We start from the raw sequence: 19,412 nt of genomic DNA, 5'->3' as shown, positions 1-19,412 counted from the left end.
GAAGCAATATAGATATAATTAAGAGCTGCGTACACATCTTAAGTTATAATTCAATTTCAGAAACTTGGATGAACTAAACAACTGTAAGAATAAAATTCAGACCATAGTGCGAAATAATGCTAAGAAGACTAAGAATGTTAAAAAGACAAGCCTAAAGGCATTGTGTCTCAATGCGCAGAGCATTCACAATAAGGCAGGCGAATTAACCACACAAATAGATGTAAATGGATACGATACAGTTGCGATTACGGAGACATGGCTGCAGGGTGACCAAGGATGGGAACTGAACATCCAAGGATGTTCAATATTTAGGAAGGACAGGCAAAAAGGGAAAGGAGGTGGAGTAGCGTTGTTAGTAAAACAGGAAATCAATACAAAAGTGAGGAAGGATATTAGCTCAAGAGAATCCTGATGTGGAATCTGTATGGGTGGAGCTAAGAAACAACAAGGGGCAGAAAACATTGGTGGGGGTTGTATATAGACCCCCAAACAGCAGTGGTGATATAGCAGATGGCATTAAACAGGAAATTAAAGACGCATGCAATGAGGGTGCAACTGTAATTATGGGTGATATTAATCTACATATAGATTGGGTAAACCAAATTAGCAATAATAATGTAAAGGAGGAATTCTTGGAGTGTGTACATTATGTTTATTTATTTATTTAGAGATACAGCACTGAAACAGGCCCTTCGGCCCACCGAGTCTGTGCTGACCAACAACCACCCATTTATACTAACCCTACAGTAGTCCCATATTCCCTACCACCTACCTACACTAGGGGCAATTTACAACAGCCAATTTACCTATCACCTTCAAATCTTTGGTGGTGGGAGGAAACCGGAGCACCCGGCGAAAACCCACACGGTCACAGGGAGAACTTGCAAACTCCGCAATACATTGTGGAACAGGCCATCCTAGACTGGGTATTGTGTAATGAGAAAGGATTAGTTAACAATCTTGTTGTGCGGGGTCCCTTGGGGAAGAGCGACCATAACATGATAGAATTCTTCATTAAGATGGAGAGTGAGAGAGTTGATTCCGAGACCAGGGTCCTGAATCTAAATAAAGGAAACTATGAAGGAATGAGGCGTGAGTTGGCTATGATAGATTGGGGAACTATACTTAAAGGGTTGACAGTGGATAGGCAATGACTAGCATTTAAAGAGCGCATGGATCAATTACAATAATTGTTCATTCCTGTCTGGCTCAAAAATAAAACAGGAAGGGTGGCTCAACCATGGCTTACAAAAGAAATTAGGGATAGTATAAGATCCAAGGAGGAGAAATATAAAATGGCCAGAACAAGCAGCAAACCTGAGGATTGGGAGCAGTTTAGAATTCAGCAAAGGAGGACAAAGGAATTGATTAAGATGGGGAAAATAGAGTATGAGAGTAAGCTTGCAGAGAACATAAAAACTGACTGTAAAAACTTCAATAGTTATGTGAAGAGAAAAAGATTAGTGAAGACAAATGTGGCTGCCTTACAGTCAGAAATGGGGGAATTTATAATGGGGAACAAAGAAATGGCAGACCAATTAAATACATACTTTGGTTCTGTCTTCACAAAGGAGGACACAAATTACCTCCCAGAAATGTTGGGGAACATAGGGTCTAGTGAGAAGGAGGAACTGTATGAAATCAGTATTAGTCAGGAAATGGTGTTCGGGAAATTGATGGGATTGAAGGCCGATAAATCCCCAGGGCCTGATAATCTACATCCCAGAGTACTTAAGGAAGCGGCCCTAGAAATAGTAGATGCATTGCTGGTCATTTTTCAAAATTCTATAGACTCTGGAACTGTTCCAATGGATTGGAGGGTAGCTAATGTAACACCACTATTTAAAAAAGGTGGTAGAGAGAAAACAGGGAATTATAGACTGGTTAGCCTGACAACAGCAGTGGGGAAAATGCTAGAGTCCATTATAAAAGATGTAATAGCAGAGCACTTGCAAAACAATGACAGGATCGGACAAAGTCAACATGGATTTACGAAAGGGAAATCATGCTTGACAAATCTACTGGAATTTTTTGAGGATGTAACTAGTAGAATAGATAAGGGAGAACCAGTGGATGCGGTGTATTTGGACTTTCAGAAGGCTTTTGATAAGGTCCCACATAAGAGATTAGTGTGCAAAATTAAAGCACATGGGATTGGGGGTAAGGTACTGACATAGATAGAGTACTGGTTGGCAGACAGGAAACAAAGAGTAGGAATAAATGGGTCTTTTTCCGAGTGGCAGGCAGTGAATAGTGGGGTACCACAGGGATCAGTCCTAGGACCCCAGCTATTCACAATATATATTAATGATATAGATGAGGGAATTAAATGTAATATATCCAAGTTTGCAGACGACACAAAGCTGGGTGGGAGTGTGAGCTGTGAGGAGGATGCAGAGAAGCTCCAATGTGATTTGGACAGGTTGAGTAAGTGGGAAAATACATGGCAGATGCAGTATAATGTGGATAAATGTGAGGTTATCCACTTTGGTTGTAAAAACAGAATGGCAGATTATTATCTGAACGGCAATAGATTGAAAAAGGGGGAGGTGCAGCAAGACCTGGGTATCCTTGTGCACCAGTCATTGAAACTAAACATGGAGGTGCAGCAGGCAATTAAGAAGGCAAATGGCATGTTGGCCTTCATAGCGAGAAGATTCGAGTACAGGAGCAAGAATGTCTTGCTGCAATTATACAAAGCCTTGGTGAGACCACATCTGGAGTATTGTGTGCAGTTTTGGTCTCCTTATCTGAGGAAGGATGTTCTTGCTATGGGGGGAGTGCAGCGAAGGTTCACCAGACTGATTCCTGGGATAGCAAGATTGACATATGAAGAGAGATTGGGTCGATTAGGCCTGTATTCCTAGAGTTTAGAAGAATGAGAGGAGATCTCATAGAAACCTATAAAATTCTAACAGGACTGAACAGACTAGATGCAGAAAGGATGTTCCAATGGCGGGGGAGTCCAGGACCAGGGTTCACAGTCTAAGGATAAGGGGTAAGCCATTTAGGACTGAGATGAGGAGGGATTTCTTCACCCAGAGAGTGGTGAACCTGTGGAATTCTCTACCACAGAAAGCAATTGAGGCCAAGTCATTAAATATATTCAAGAAAGAGTTAGACATAGTTCTTAGGGCTAAAGGGATCAAGGGATACAGGGAGAAAGCAGGAACAGGGTACTGAGTTTAGATGATCAGCCACGATTGTATTGAATGGCGGTGCAGGCTCCAAGGGCCGAATGGCCTACTCCTGCTGCTATTTTTCTATGTTCCTATGTTTTTATGAATAAACATGGTAGAGCTGCAAAACTGAAAGACTACCTTAAATATCTGAAAAATACTGTTGCATTTACATTACTTTCTTTTTAGATTTCTTTTATTATTAACCAGCAAAGGTGACACATGAACCTGTAATCACAAGGTGAAGAATGTGCTTTTGCCCATTTAGCTCATTTTTGTAGGACAAAACATGAACCCTCCCATCACAGCATTTAAGTGTTTATTAAATGATTCTAAGATCTTTGACTCCAATTACCCTAATTGGAAGTCTGCTCCAAGTATTCATCTCTATTTGTATGAAAAAAACCCTTTTTGATATCAATCTAATATTGCCATCATCTTGAAGCTATACCCTTTATGATTAATAAGATAATTAAAGGCTTGAAGTCGTGTGATTGGAACAACTGCATTTGCATCATGCACATTGTTAAGCGTTGATTTTAAACCCCATGGCCAACGAGCACGAGTCAAGCAGAGGGTTACACCCTTACAGTGATATAACCGGACCTCGTTGGCCTCACACCGCACACTATTTTGACAGGCACGTTCTGGCCAGCGAGTGAGACCCTCGCATCAGGCAGATGGGCACCTTGTTGAAATTCAAATGTTGGGATATGATCATCATTTGGATCCTGACTATATTTAACTGTGGTCAGCTGCTTTCGGCACCCGATGCTAGCCTTGCCGGGGCACCAGGCATAAAGAAGTCTCAGAAGTGCCGTAAAAACATAAGTAATTTTTGGTTTCCTTTTGGAGTCAGGGCAGCAGGAGTGTTCTTCTGGGCCCCAGATGGAAACAAAGGGCTTCGGGCTTCTCTTCCCTGACACTGACCGTCCACCATCCCACCCTCCCCGCCACTTAACTGACTGCCAGGGCTCGCCCAACTCCTGCTTATTAGCCTGACGTCATTGGCACTAGGTTTGGGCAGGAGTTGGGCCTGGTCTATTTAAATAAAGCTCAGGAAGTAAAATGACTTGCCTCTCACTCCCCAGTTAAAATCTGGGCTTTTGTGGCATAATTTATTTTAAATATGTATCAGAGAAGATATCACAGCAGCAAGAGCGAGTTATCACTTTCTTATGTGTGAAAAGTACTCACAAGTTTCAGCTATCTTTTGCATAAGTTAAGTCAAAACCTGGATTTCCAGAGACTAAATGATACGTTCTTCTGTAGGACAGAATGATGGTTAGTGCTGCATTTGAATCAATTTTACAAGAAATACTGGAACATCTGTTAGCCGTTTTGTAATAATTTAGGTAGTTGAATTACTTTAATTCTTAGACTCATGGGAATATTCCAGTATCATTGTGAAAATGGAAATTTGCTCCATTGGAGTAATATAAAATTTACCCAGTCAACATTTCACTCTGACCATGATTCACTTGCTTCCCTCTGTCATAACAAACAGAACTCAATTCAGAAGAAGCTTTTCTCTTGTGAGGACATATGATTTATATAATTTGTGTTCCTCAAGTATCTTTGCATCAAAATGTCAGAACTTTCATTGGACATTCAAAGAAATTCTGTCCACTTACCACAATATCCAGGAGTCCCACAAACTGTCTTCATGGTAACCTGCTCATTCACAATTTTGGACAGACCAAAGTCAGCTAAAATAACAAGAAAGATAGGGTAGGATCTTGGTGCATTTTCAGTTTGTACAATGGCTTTGTGCTTGTCGTTATCGTAAAAACAAGGGTTTGTGCCACTGTCTATGAAAAATGATTGTCAAGTCTAATGGTAGCATCAGTGCTGATAAACCAGCATCTATGTGCCCAATAGCCTGGTGACCTGTGCACCTACTTAAACCTGCTTTTTGGCACAGTAGAAAGGTACAAGTAACTCCACGTCAGAGATGGCACTCTGTTGCTAAGGGCAATAGTACGTTTAAAAAAAAAAATCAGTGAATTAATTAGTTATAATTGAAACATTTCTATATGCTTAAAAAAACCCAGGAAGTATAGACAGGAAACTGCCTTCTAATCTTGACAGGTCTTTTTGCAGAATGGTGACTATCACAATAGGGCCTCAATTAGGAAGAAAGAAACCACACATGCTGAAAATCCGAAATAAAAACAGAAACTATTGGAAATATGCAGCAGATTGTTCAGCATTTGAAAAGAGAAAAGGCGAACACTTCGGGTAGAGATCTAATAGCCACTTTTCTCACCCATTGACATCACGCATTGGAAAATTAGACCTCATTTGTTAGAATGTCATAGATGTGAAAAAGGAGTCCGTACCCAAAACATTAGCTTGCCTTCGCTTTTCAGATGCTGTCTATTTCTATGTTTTGTATTTTTATTTAAATAAAATGGGAGTGCTTTGAACAAATCTTCAATCACGTGACAGAGAAGCTGAATTTCATTATGAGACTAATAGGGAAACAAATTTCCTGTTATAAGGCATTTTCCTGCAGTTTTTATGATGTATCGTCACAAAAATTCCCACAATTACATCAACACATCTAAAAAATGGGATGCAGGGTTTTCCTAATCACTCATTTAATATCTTCTGATGAAAGGTCACCAACCTGAAATGTTAACTTTGTTTCTCTCTCCACAGATACTGCTAGACCCGCTGAGTATTTCCAGCATTTTCTCTTTTTATTTCAGATTTCCAGCCTCTGCAGTATTTTGTTTTTGTTTCCCTAATGACGCAGTGGGTAAAGACATCATTCACTGTAGCACAAAATTACACAGGCCAGAAGGTCCCAGGTTGGATAATGGTGCTGAATCAAGTGAAGTCAGCTGATGCAGCATACTGAACATTCCAGTTAGCCCCAATGCCCCAGGACCAGGAAGTCATTCGTGATTGCTATCCAGTGATTCCTGCTAGAAAGTATGCATGCTGAGTGGAATCAGAATTGATATAGAGTCTGATGCGTTCCATGGGTGAACAACTTGCCTTCACTCACTGCCTTGGTTCACAGGTGAAAAGTGGCCTCTTGGTTAATATACAGTATTTTAAAAAATAGTATGCTTGTTAAACATAAATGAAAACTTCTCTGCCATGTATAGCAAAATTATACAACCATGCTTAATAAATGTGTTGAGAGTTTTTCTATCCATAGAGCAAAGAGGAAATTTTCAGCTATATTGATAAGTAACTGTATAGATCCTCCCAAATTCTAAGTAAGGCAACCTTTTAATTACTTGTAATTAGTTTACAACGAGGCTTACCTATTTTCAGTGGTGCCTCTGATGATAGATCTGCATATAGTAGGTTTTCTGGTTTGAGGTCGCGATGGACCACTCCATTCTCATGTAAATACTGAAAGACATTTGAGAAAGAAATCAGCATTTCACATTAACTAACAACAGTACCCTAATACTGCACTTGAAAAAGCTTTTGGTCAATTGCCACTGGTCTTTCCAATGTAGAGGAGACAACATTGTGAGCAGGGAATACTGTATACTAAACAGTATACTAAATTGAAAGAAGTACAAGTTAATCGCTTTCTCACTTGGAAGGAATGTTTGGGATCTTGAATGGTGAGAAGGGAGGAGGTGTTGCATTTCCTGTGCTTGCAAGGAAAGGTGCTTTAGGAAAGGGAGGGGGTGTTGGGGGTGACTGAGGAATGGGCCAGGGTGTCACAGGGGCAATGGTCCCTTCAGAATGCTGGAGTTGGTGGAAATGGCGGATGATGATCCTTGAATACAGAGGCTGATGGAGTGCAAGGTGAGGACTAGGGGAACCTATCGTGGTTCTGGGATGGAGGAGAAAGGGTGAGAGCAGAAGTGCATGAAATAGAACGGACATGGTTGATGGCGCATGCCTCATGTCATATGGCATCTGCTAAACCACTGGCGATAGTGGGGCCTACTCAGTAAAACAAGGTCTACATGTGTCCTAACCAGCAGTCCTTAAACAGATCACTGGAGGCCTTCACTAAAATCACAGGCCTCTGCCAGGCCTCACTTGACTCTCTCCCAATAGCCTTCATTTCTGGTCATCTTCCTTCCTGAACACACCCCCTCCTGATCGTCCAATGGTGCCCACAAAACCAAACTTTAATGTAAATTGCTACCATTGGGAGAGGAGCAATAAGGGGAGGAAATCAGAAAGACATCTGCTCACCACCCCACCACCCCCCACCCAGCCCAAGCATAGCAATTTAAGGACCTACTAAAGATGCTCTGGGGCGATGCTCAAATGAACCTCCACGTGCCATCTTCTTCTGCTGACACTGCTTTTAACCAAGAGGCCTTTATTCCTATTCCTGAAAGAAGGAGCAGTTTTATGGCACAATCTGTTGATAGCTCATCAAAGTTGGTTGACATTCTTTCATCTACGAAAGATGATGGACATGCAGCAAACAATCCGTTTGAGTGGGGTATCTTCTCTTGGTGCACGTTGTTGATGGCTGTGAAGGCCAATCCTTGAGAGGTAGGTTCTGTCACAAGTGCTTTACGTGAAGCTGCCATGTGACACTGAGATGATTTTGACATTGGTGCCTGTTGCCAAGCTGCTGTAGCATCTGGTCATCATGGTAGTGCACACTAGTCCACAGGGTGTGTCACCAATTCCCTCTTTCGCCAGCTAGTGACTCCCAAATGTAATAGTCTATATTTACGGCCTTCGTGTCATCCCTGAAGCGGAGCTTTGGGTGCTCCAATGGTCATCTGGCCCCGGCTACCTCAATATACAGAAGGTCCTTGGGTATGCAGCCATCTTCAATCCTGCAGATGTGTCCGATTCACCAAAACCACCTCTGTTTGATTAGTGCCAACACACTTTTGGGGAGGGGTTCACTTTAAAGATTCAAATTTGTCGGCAGGGCTAGCTGTCCTTTAAAAATGGCACCATCGCCTGTGCACAGGCAGCTGACGCTATTGCCAGCAACGGACAGCCCACCCCCTCCTCGTGATTGGGCGGGGGGGGGGGGGGGTTGCGGGTGGCCCTGGCTATTTAAATGAGCTGCTGCACGGGAGATCATGGCAGCTCTTCAGCGTGAGCAGGCCACCATTTTTTGAGCTGGGAGAGAAGGCAGGCTCTTAAGCTCTAGCTCATTATCTCTGTGCTTTCTGACCTACCCAGACTCCTGGTTAAGCGACACCTCAATTTTAAAATTCTTATCTTTGTTTTTAAATCTCACCAGAGCCTCGCCCCTGCCTATCTCTGTAACCTCCTCCAGCCCTCCCTCTGAGATATTTACGTTACTCCAATCCTGGCCTCTTGCACATCCTCAATTTTAATTGCTCCACCATTGACAGCTGAACCTTCAGCTGTCAAGCCCCTAACTATGGAATTTCCTCCTTAAGCCTCTCCAACTCTCTTTCTTCCAAAAGGTGCTCCTTAAAATTTACCTCCTTGGCCAATCTTTTGGTCATCTTCCCTAATATCTCCTTATGTGTCTCGATGTCACAGTTTGCTTGATAATGCTCCTGTGAAGCACCTTGGGACTTTTTGCTACATTAGAAGCACTATATAAAGGCAAGTTGTTGTTGTACAATGCATCTGTTCAATGTAAAACCAACTTTAGTGTAACTTTAGCATTGGACAATTCATCATTTTCATTCAAGTTATTAAAGAAAAGTGAGAAAAAAAATAAGAATTTTTTCCAAATGTTATTTAGTCTGCATTAGCTGGATTTTAATGCCTAGTTTAAAAGAAAATACAGATAGTACTTCACAGTGGCATGCTGTTCTGACATAATAGGGCAAAGTAACAGACATTGACTGGGATTTTGTCTTGACAACAGGGGTCTCGACCACCGGCAAACATGCCGGCGAGAGCCCCGCGCTGCCTCCTCTGGGGAAGGCCCGCCAAATCAAGTGCCAATTAGGCAGTTAGGTGAACAGCGGCGGGCCTTCCTCGGGATCAAGGACACTGTGACAGAAGTCCCACCCACTGAAAGCTGCCGACCAATCAGTAGCTGGCAGCTCTTTAACTGAGTAGCGCGACCGCGGAGACGGTGGCTGCTGCCAATACTGGACACACCCGAAGCCCTGGAACCAGGGCACCGGTAAGTCACAGCGGGAGGGGCTTTGCGGGGTGGGGGTCATGCAGGAGGGGGGGGTGAAGGGAAGTCAGCAGCAAGGACAGGGTAGTGGTTCTCAGTGGGTCTCCCTTTCCTGCATGGGTTTGCTAATACTGGTGGTGGTGGGGAGGCCCTTAATTGGGCATTTATTGCCCACTTAAAAGCCTCAATTGGCAGCGCGGCTGGAAGGCCGTTCACAGGCCTTTCCGCCCCAGACTTAATTTGGGTGGAGGTGGGAAGGTGGACCCCCCGCCATCATCCTGCCTGATTATATGCTTTCCCCGCCTCCAAATCCAACGTAGGGGAGAGCATAAAATTCCCCCCATTGGGGTGAATTTAGACAGAAATTCCAATGATTAGCTTCACAACTTTGTTCCAGGAGCCACTTGTTTTTTCCAAAGGTGGAAATGACTGTGAAGAAAGAGAAAAACTTATGCAAGCTGCACTGAAATCTCATATGGAATGAATCATACAACAAAAGCTAATTTTTGTATATTAGCTATCAGGATAGAGAGGTGCCTGCAGCAAAATGTCAAGAGGCAGGGGCATCCTGTCAAAAGCAATGGATGAACAGAAACAGGGCAAAGACAAACAACACCTTTTGTGGGCAATTAGCGATTACAACTGAAAATCCTCTGAGCTATTCTAAGTGCCACGGCAGAACTGATGGGAAGTTTCCACAAGATGTGTTTTGACCCTGCCTGGAAACATTCAATCTCTGAAAACTGCGACCCTGCCTTTGGTGACCCTGGAAGCAAATATGCCAAGAATCTCCTAGTTCCTGACATAATATGCACAGGGAGAGGGGGAAATGTCTTCTGCTTGCTTTGCATCAAGAAACATTGTTTATACAGCAAGAATGTTTCCTATGTTTGTTATTACTGGAAAAATTGCAGGCATGTTTGAAAAACATTTTTCCAATTTTGCTCGAAACTATGATGAGTGGAAAGTTACATTTATGTTGTTAGTAACATATACTGACCAGAGGAAATAATTATTCCCAGGTTATTCCACTTCAAACAATTTGCTCTTGGACCTGATTTTAATTCTGTGCAATTAAATGAGTTTTGAATGAGTTAAAATCGGGCCCTGCAATGGAACCAGTTTACCCCCATCTGCAGCACAGTGTACAGCAGAGCTTCTATTCACAATTGCTGGTGGTGGCAAGTTTTGAGTTTGATGTCTGTCAGATGTTTCAGTCTGTCAGCCAGTTGTGTGATGGGCTTCATAAGATTGACAGCTGCTTCATTTCATTTATCGAAAAGTTAACCTGATTGTATATTTTGCATTCAGCTTTCAAATAAAGGTATTCTCCGAGTGCAAATTTTGCTCCATTTCACAAACACATTCATTCTGATGTAATTGTAAGATATATTATAAATGAAAATTGAAATCATAATATTTACTGACTGTTTACTCAGGATATAGGTTTCTTTTTGCTTACTTGCAGATTATGGGCAATGTTGGCAAGGCACGAGTAGTCTGTCAGTACTGCCCCTCCAGTAGTCATTCTGCATGTATGAATCAAACTCCAACTATTCGGCAAGGAGAGTGTCATAGCCATGTTGGATTCTATCCTTACACATGCATGCATTTTTAGCATAGCATCAACACTGATCAGGAGTGAGAACTCAGTAATGTGTTATTCTGAGTCAACCATTACATATTTTACAGCATAAATATTCTTTTAAATTAAAAATCTATTAAGTATTAAAAACTTCTGAGTGGCTATGATATTTTCTTAACCTGTGCCTGTAAGTGCTCCTGTGAGAGGTTAAAGTTATGTGACTCACTTAATAAAATGTAACTACCTATAACATTATGTGAAAGGCCGTTGTACTCTCTGACCCATCTCAACTATCCGAAGTGGCATTTATCCTGATTATTTTCAATAATTTTCCATATGAACTCTAAAATCCTTCCCTCAGCTTAAACTTTGTCTAAATGGTAAAAAAAAACATGAAAACTGCTGATATCCCCAAAGGTAATTTCTTGACTGAAGAGGCAGTGATGTCAAGAAGACCCCTCAGTAGCGGCAGCACAGTTAAATGTTCATATATAGTTAACTCGTCCTCCTCCCCATCCACTTTTCCTTGTCCATCTCTTCCCTACCTCACTATGAAGAAAACTGACCCTGGCCCATTGAACTCCACCTCGCACAACAAAATAAAATCAGTGTTAACCCTTCACAAATCTCCCCTCTCCTTCACCTTCCCCTATCTCCCTCCTCCTCTTCTTTCCTCTACCCCTACCCTATTTTCCTAATTTCTCCCTCTCCCCTTCCTATCCTCTCTCCTGTGCCAAAGTCTACTTATCTCCCCTCCTTCTAACCCTACTTAGATTCCCATCTTGGCTCCTATCTTGACTCCCTATGTGCAACACCACAAGAGGCCAACTAGTATACAGAATAACCCCTCTGAAAAAGTCTGTGCTGAACTCTGAAATTTCAGTAATTGCCTCCATTTCCATTGTGTTGAGGAGCCCACACAAATTTCATTGCTTAGCTGTAAAAGTCATGCTTTTGAGCATGCCAGAGACACTGAGTATTTGTCAATATGACACTTAATCACAGCGGCATCTGTCAAGTTACAGAATTATATGTAAGACATGAGCTTGAGCCAATTTCTTTGCAGCAGATGGTTTCTTTGAAGTAATCTTGTGTGTCCAGATATTCACAATGGCAACCAGATATGGTACAAACATTTTATTGTTTAAATAAAAGGACTGAATGCATTAAAATAATATTTAAAATGTCTTGATATTCTCAGTTCACCAAATCTGTGTTTGCATATTCTCTTTTAGTTTCCTTCACTTCTCCAATTAATAGTTGCTTAGCAACACCCTGCATTGTCCTGCAGACATTGGAGCTGGGAAATGAAATGTGGAGTTCTCTGCATCTTTGAGGTTACTGATACTTCATAGATTAAAAATAAATGCAAGCTTACATTCTCCTGCTACCAAACAACTGGTTTACAGTTATGAATAGCCCATCCTCAATAAGTATACCATTTCAACAGGTTACTGTATTCTGTTGCAAAACCCCTCCTCCCCCCATTTTTTATTACATGTAATAAATGTTTTACTTATGCCACCTTATTTTGCAATCCCCACCTCAACACAAATAAGAGGCAGATCTTGACTTTATGCAATAGTGTAAAACGGTGATAGCAATTTTTTATTTTCATTGAAGTCAATGGTCATAATCATTTGGCTTGCTCCCAATCAACTATTCAGCTAATCTAAAATATCTCTAATATCCCTTCTGGGCCAGAACAGTTACAAACATTAATTACGATATAAAAAAGAGGCTTCTCTGGAAAACTACCTGTTTGATAATATCTTGTCCCTCCATTGTACTCTATTACTGCTACCTCTTACCATCTTGTGGCTATAACTGTTTTCACATTTGATCCTAACTTGTTACTCCAACATGATACTACCTTGTTATCAGGAGGCTGTGGAGTTTTAGGTTGGGACGACAGCGATGGAGCCCTCGAAGACTAAAGTGCCCCTCTTAGTGAAGTTGATGTCCTTGAAGGACATGATTCCAGTGCTATATTATTTACACGTTCAATACTTACCAGGCCCAGATCAGAAGCTCCCTACTGTACTGAAATTAGAAGGGGCTGCAGTGATGTTAGTATATTGTCACTGAGACGAGAATCAGCTGACTAATGCTGGGCATGGATTTGAGTTGGTGGTCAGGGTGACAGTAGGTTCAAATTAAGGCCTGAAAGCCCTAAGCTCGGTTGTTCTTCAGGCTATCGATGAAAAGAGCTATTACTGCTACACCAGAAGCAACAAGTGCCATTTGAGCCTCTTCCTGATGCCTTGAGGATGCTTTGATCTGGGTATTACTTACATCATTCCATATCTCACTGCATTATATTGCAGAGAATGGTTGTGGACTCCTTTAACTTTTCCACCAGCACCACAAGAGGATACTCCTATACATGATTTCTATACACCCGTATCATAGATCTTTTAAAGACAGGACCTCTGAAATCTTGGCCATTGAACTCAAAATTAAAGGATGTGCTTACTTAAAATCTGCGTATAAGGGTAACTATTGTTTCTGCCTTTCAAAATGAATTTGATATATTTTTCAGCCTTTGCTAGGCCTGTGGTGGGGGCAAGAGGAGGGGCGGTAGACAGGAACCTAAGCAGTGTCAGGCAAAAATGAAGTGATCCATAGGACGCACTGCAAAATCTTGCCAAGTTTACTTCAATTTCACCCTCAACCACCGAGAAGGATAAGAGTAGTAAAGTCACAGGAACACCATCACCTCCAAGACCACAGCATCCTGATTTGGTCACACATTGCCGGTGCTTCACTGTTGCTGGGTCAATATCCTGGAATTTCCCCACCAATGCTATCACCACATGTACTGCAGGGGTTCAATTCTCAGAGCAACAATGAGATGGGCAACAAATGCTGCCTTTCCAGTGCCACTCTCATCCCGAGAACACATAATAAAAAAAGTAAAACCAGCATGGAGACACAAATAGTCTTCAGGCAAGTGATGGAGTAGCACAGCAGCCAGACCGCTTTGATGATTGTTGGCCATGAAAGGGTTGCTGTGATTGGCTGGAGGACAGCAGCCAGGCTCAGCAGTCTATACAATTCATGGTTCTATAAAGTTCTGCACTTTTGGAAACCCTACCAACCAAGAAAGTTTCTACAAAGAAAGTAATGTTGGATACTACATGCAAGACTAATTGGTTCAGTTTGGTTAAAGTTTAATGCAGTAGTGACTGTCACGCCTACAGGAAGAGTCGTCCTTGTGTAAGTTATCTGCAGATCTGCTTCCAAGAGATGGCATAGTTATGTGACATCCTCCTTTGAGTAGCCAAAGACAGATGTCTTCTGGCATACCAAGAGGGGCAGTCTAGACCAGCAAATATGGATCCTAGGGTAAAGGCAGATGTCCACATAACATCTGAGGTACAATCGTACCTGATATTCTATGCCTTAGAACCTCCTCCAAATCTAGGAACACAATTGGAACCTCCAAAAATATTCCCATCCTGCCCACTTTGGTGCTGTAAATAAAATAACTGGAGGAAAACCTGTTGTAACAGAATTGGAATTAAAAGTTTTGCAATGCAGAAGCTCAGGCTTGAACAGCATCAAAAATGATACACCACTAAAAAAATCTAACCTTCCACAAAAAATACAAAAAAAAAGTGATACTCAACTTGAAAAAGGCTACACCTACAGGCTACATGTATCTGTTTCAATTGGGTGAGAGTTATTGCTGACGATAAATTGGCAAGAAAACCACAAGGTCCATTCTGGAGCCAATTTAATTTTTTTTATATACTCGCCACAAGATTTCTGCTGGATATCAGCCCTGCTTCTAAAACCTGAGTATTTTTCTTGAGTGCAAAATGCGTGTCTTTATTTTGTGACTTAGCACTCAACTCCAGCGAGGCTCTGCACTGCTGGTGGAGCCTTGCAAAATTATAATTGACGTCTCTATTTGTAGGTAAAGGCCTTTTAGAAATGTCTCACATTAACTGAAGTTAAAAACGACATGTAGCAAGGCTTGAGACAGTAGGACATAAAACTTCGTTCTCTAGACCCTGGTCTTAAAGAGTAGAGATAAGATCCCTCAAACCACATGTTGCTTCAGAGAGTTCTTGTACTGAGCCTCTGCCTTTTTTGGTAAATTTTTCAGTGAATCATTTTACTTGTGAATTGTCAACTACCTTTAACCCAATTCTGATTAAAGGAATCCAAGGCACATTCTAATTAGCGTTCTGCTGTTTTAAATTGGTGTATTCTATTCAATTTCCAAAGGATGTATCTGCTGAAACCTGCTTTGTGTTGATTGTAATCTGGCTATCAAAGCCTTAAATATGGTAGCTATCTATTCCTGCTTTTAACTGTCAATACAAAGCTTCTCTTGGCAGATTTACTGCGCCTATTTTCCATTAGTGGAACTACACCAGTGCTCTTCAGTAAGTCTGCAGATCAAGGCCTGAATTTTCAAGACTCATCAAACTTGCCCCTAAAAACAGCACAAAACATGGTATTCCATCCATATAGGTTCTCTAGTTTAGGGCCAGTTGCAACTACAACAGGATCTAAGAATTACTATATGCAGTTGTCAGTGAGTGACTGCCCACGAATCTCCCTGGCTGGACCTCTGCTCTGTACATTTTGTCCTCCTCTTCTTCATTCTCTTTCTCTGCTGCTGCTGCTCTAAGGGCTCCCTCTTCATTTTGTTGCGTGCAGCAGACTGATAATTTTAGACACTTTACTGAGTTACAGAAGAGCACCCTCCCTGAGCTTTGCTTAAGCATCCCAGGTGCAAAGTGATAACTTTGAGGAAAACATTTCAACTCCAAGCCCTGCCTTTCAGAAATGTTGAGGCTTCTAAGTAATAATGTTAATAAAGGTAATCAAAAACGCAAGAGACAATTTCATAGGTAAGTTTAATTATATTATAGAATGTGTATTTATAAATGTTTTTATTGTGTTAGAAACTTTTATTTGAGCCTGAAGTTGACAGATTGAGGGAGAAAATGGCAGACAAAAAACTATAAAAAATGATTCGGCTGAATTTTATTATCCCACTGCCAGGAGTAGTGGTCCCACCTGTGACGTACGTGGCTGCAAGCTATTTAACATAATGACGGCAGCCGTCCTCACCCCCCCCCCCCCCAATCATGTGGCAGAGACGGCAATGGCGGTGCCATCTTTAAAAGGCTGCCAGCCCTGCATTTGCACCAGTGTGCTTTCATCAATATCTCTCTGAGGCTTCACTTTGTTTAAATTTTTTTTGTTCTCTGCAAACAGCCCCCCCTGGACTCCCCCTGCCCTTCACAGACAAACCACTTGCAAAATTCTCTCCCACCCCATAAACAATCCATTTGCCGAGTTCTTCCTCTACTTCACAACAAACCACTTGCAGAGTTCTCCCACCCATCCACTTCCCCTAGATAACACAGGTAAAGTTACTTACCCTCTCGAAGCACTGAGGAGCCTCACCTCGGTGGCGCTAGCTTTTTAAAGAAGCGGAACTGAAGGCACGTGAGTGCCGCACGTCCAACACAAGATTCGAACGCCCGGTAAGATCGCAATGAATGACATTCAAATGTATGCTAAATAGTATTTAACAGATGAAAATGACCATGCCGTCGCATCTGGGTGGAAATGCCGCCACGGCACTTTGCTGCCTCCGACAGAAGCGGGAAGTAGCATTACACCATCGGGTTCCATTACGGATAACTCCACGCAGATTCTCCGGACACCCCAGGCCTGAAATCCCGCCTTCCAAAGGACCATAAAGTCCAGCCCATTGTGTGTGATTTGATTCACTTAACTTTCTCCTTTTGTTAGCAAATTCGGGCCAGTCAGAATTGGTGGCATCCCTAAGTCCATATTATTTTCTTGTTGGTAGTTTTCTTGCTGCTTCACTTATTTTTCACTTGCATTTTCCCAATTTCCTCAATTCAAATTAGCTATTCTTTTAATATGCTGATGAAATTTGCTAAAGTATAACACAGTAGGTGTGATGTGAGGGTCGTAGAACATACACTATAATTTTTTTTTAATAGATAGATGATTTTCATAATTTTGTTTTACTTCTCCCCTGTCCCTTTTCTCCTGAAGATGGTGATTCATGCTGGGGTACAGTTCCATAAGTGCCAGCTACTGTCAGTAAAAGAACTTGCACCTTTCACAGCCTCAGTATATCCCAAAGTGCTTCACAGCCAATGAATTACTTATGAACTGCAGTAATCTACATCAGTAATGTATGATCAGAGAACTCTTCTATGCTGACGATGCTGCACTAGTTGCTCACACAGAAACACAGCTATAAAGACTGTTAAGGACTGTCTCTCCCATGCCTGTAACTTGTTCTCCCTGACTATAAGCACCAGGAAATCTGTGGCCATGGGACAAGGTCTCATGCCACTGATCACACTAAATAACATCCCACAGGAAGTGGTTAGCAAATTCTGCTACCTTGGGTCCGTGGTGACAGACAAACTGTCCCTTGATGCAGAGCCTGATACCACGCATAGGCAAAACAGCTACCACCTTTGGCTGACTTGCAAAACACTCATGGGATAACACAAAGCTGACCCTAAGGATCAAGCTGTTGGTTCATAAGGCCTGTATTCTCAGCACCTTGCTGTATGGCTGTGAAACATGGGCAACTTATAGCTACCAGGAAAAGAAGCTCAATAATTTACATCACCCAAATACCTAATCATCATATGTAAATATAGACAGTAAGTGTTGGGCAGGCTATTCAACAATGGAGAGCATTACAGCTGGAGCCTTTCCTGGTCTCACTCAAAGTTACACACATGCACTTTGCAGTAGGAGATACTAGATTCAAGGATACCTGGGATGGGATTCCAGCAGCCATTGGATGGCAGGGGAGGAAAATGAGGCAGGTTTTGATAACGTCAGCTCTGTACCTTGAAAAACAAGCCACAGAATTTCCTATAGGGGCAGGGGCTGGGGGCAGTTCTATTCTCCCTCTTGTTTTGTAAAAAGAAGTGGGTAAGAATGATTGGGTCATCCACTGGATGCCCTACTTTTCCCATCTCCTGTGCCGCAAGCTAACTGAACTTTGGCAAGAATCTAAGTTACTAAAGCAGAATAAGTGGGGTTCACCGGGGTGTTCCAGCTCATAGCCTGAAAATTCCAGGATAAAAGGCCACCACCTTGAAATTGACCCTCTAATAAAAAGGGGACAATTTGAAAAGTCAGTGCACTTTTAATAGTCCTCCTAACTGTATCCACACTTGGCTTTCAAATGCCACAATTTCTTTCCCCATAGTGGGCATCCAAAATGCACCCATACTGGAGTGGGTGTTCACTTATTTTATGTAAATGGCTTGACCCAAAAACTCCTCAGGAGTCAGACTTGGAGCTCACCGACAGAGCAGATTCCCACTCAACCACAGTTACAGCAACAAATCACCTTTGTGCCTGTATGGTCCTCCTATGTTCAGAGTAAATTTGGCTGCTGCAGGCCTTAGGTGCACTTAGCAGTGCAGCAAGGTTCCTGCCTTCAGGCAGCTAAAGACCAGGCTCATTTTTAAAGAAAAAATTAATTTGCAAAGTGCAGTCCCTATGTGGAGGGGGAGGATACTATTTAAACTTTTGAGTATTTGAGTATTTCCAGCATTTTCTGTTTTTGAATCCCACCACCTCCTCCTCGACCCCCCGACCCCGTCGTAGCAATATTGGATGCCAGTAACATGCCGGCATTCCTAGTCTGCAGTGTTGCTATGGTTACAGTAAGAAGAAAAACTTCATTACCACCAAAGCCACGCTGGACACGAGGAACAGAATGACACCCTCACTCACCCTGCCGGCTGATTTCTTGCCTCATGCCCAACCTAGAACCACCCGAAATTGACCACTACTGTGTGTGGAAGATCTAGACCATGCTTGTATAATGAAAAGGAAGGATTAATTAATACTGTTTAGATGTTTGTAGTTGTCAGTACTGTTGATTTCTCTTTAGTTGTCTGAATAAGCTAAACTGAGATCACTGTCACTGTAAAATGCAAATCTATAATTTTCATCCAAATTCTACATGGTATAATTTATTTTTTGTTTTTGTTCAGTTCATTTTTCACCTGATTGATTAGGTTAATTGGGAAAATGTATGCAGAAACATGATTGGCAGAGACATTTCTTTGCTCCTTAAATTATCCCTTAAATTATCCTGAATCCGGGTAGTCATATTTGACCAAGATGAGCTTCCAGCTACATATCTCCGCCATGAATAAGGCCACCTATTTTTTTACCTCTAACATCACACAACTCTGCAACTGCCTCAACTCATTTGCTGCTGAAACCCTCATCTATGCATTTGTTACCTCTAAACTTGACTATTCCAATGCTCTATTGTGGCCTCCCATGTTCTACCCTCTGTAAACTGGAGGTCATCCAAAACTTTACTTCCCATGTCCTGACTTGCATCAAGTCCCATTCATCCATCACCCCTGTGCTCGCTGACCTACACTGGCTCCCAGTTAAGCTATGCCTTGATTTTAAAATTCTCATCCTTGTTTTCAAATACCTCCATGGCCTCACCCTCCCTGTCCCTGTAATTTCCTTCAGCTCTACAGTCCTCCGAGATAGCTGCATTTCTCCAATCGTGGCCTCTTCAACA

The 19,412-nt window shown here is 42.0% G+C and overlaps 1 protein-coding gene across 2 annotated transcripts in view; it reads right to left on the bottom strand.

Annotated features, from left to right (window-relative positions):
• LOC137351354 (calcium/calmodulin-dependent protein kinase type IV-like) overlaps window positions 1–19,412 on the bottom strand; it is a 146,192-nt gene that overhangs the window by 22,718 nt on the left and 104,062 nt on the right. For both annotated transcript variants that reach the window (XM_068015798.1, XM_068015799.1), the window contains 2 exons: window positions 6,461–6,551; window positions 4,814–4,888 (listed from right to left, as the gene is read on the bottom strand). In XM_068015798.1, coding sequence (XP_067871899.1) covers window positions 4,814–4,888; window positions 6,461–6,551 — 166 coding nt within the window. The remainder of the gene's footprint in view (window positions 1–4,813; window positions 4,889–6,460; window positions 6,552–19,412) is intronic.

This window comes from Heterodontus francisci, chromosome 36 (genome assembly GCF_036365525.1).
Source record: "Heterodontus francisci isolate sHetFra1 chromosome 36, sHetFra1.hap1, whole genome shotgun sequence".
NCBI classification, from domain to species: Eukaryota; Metazoa; Chordata; class Chondrichthyes; order Heterodontiformes; family Heterodontidae; genus Heterodontus; species Heterodontus francisci.
The sequence above is the reverse complement of the archived record's forward strand: the minus strand, read 5'-3'. Positions and strand labels throughout refer to the sequence as shown.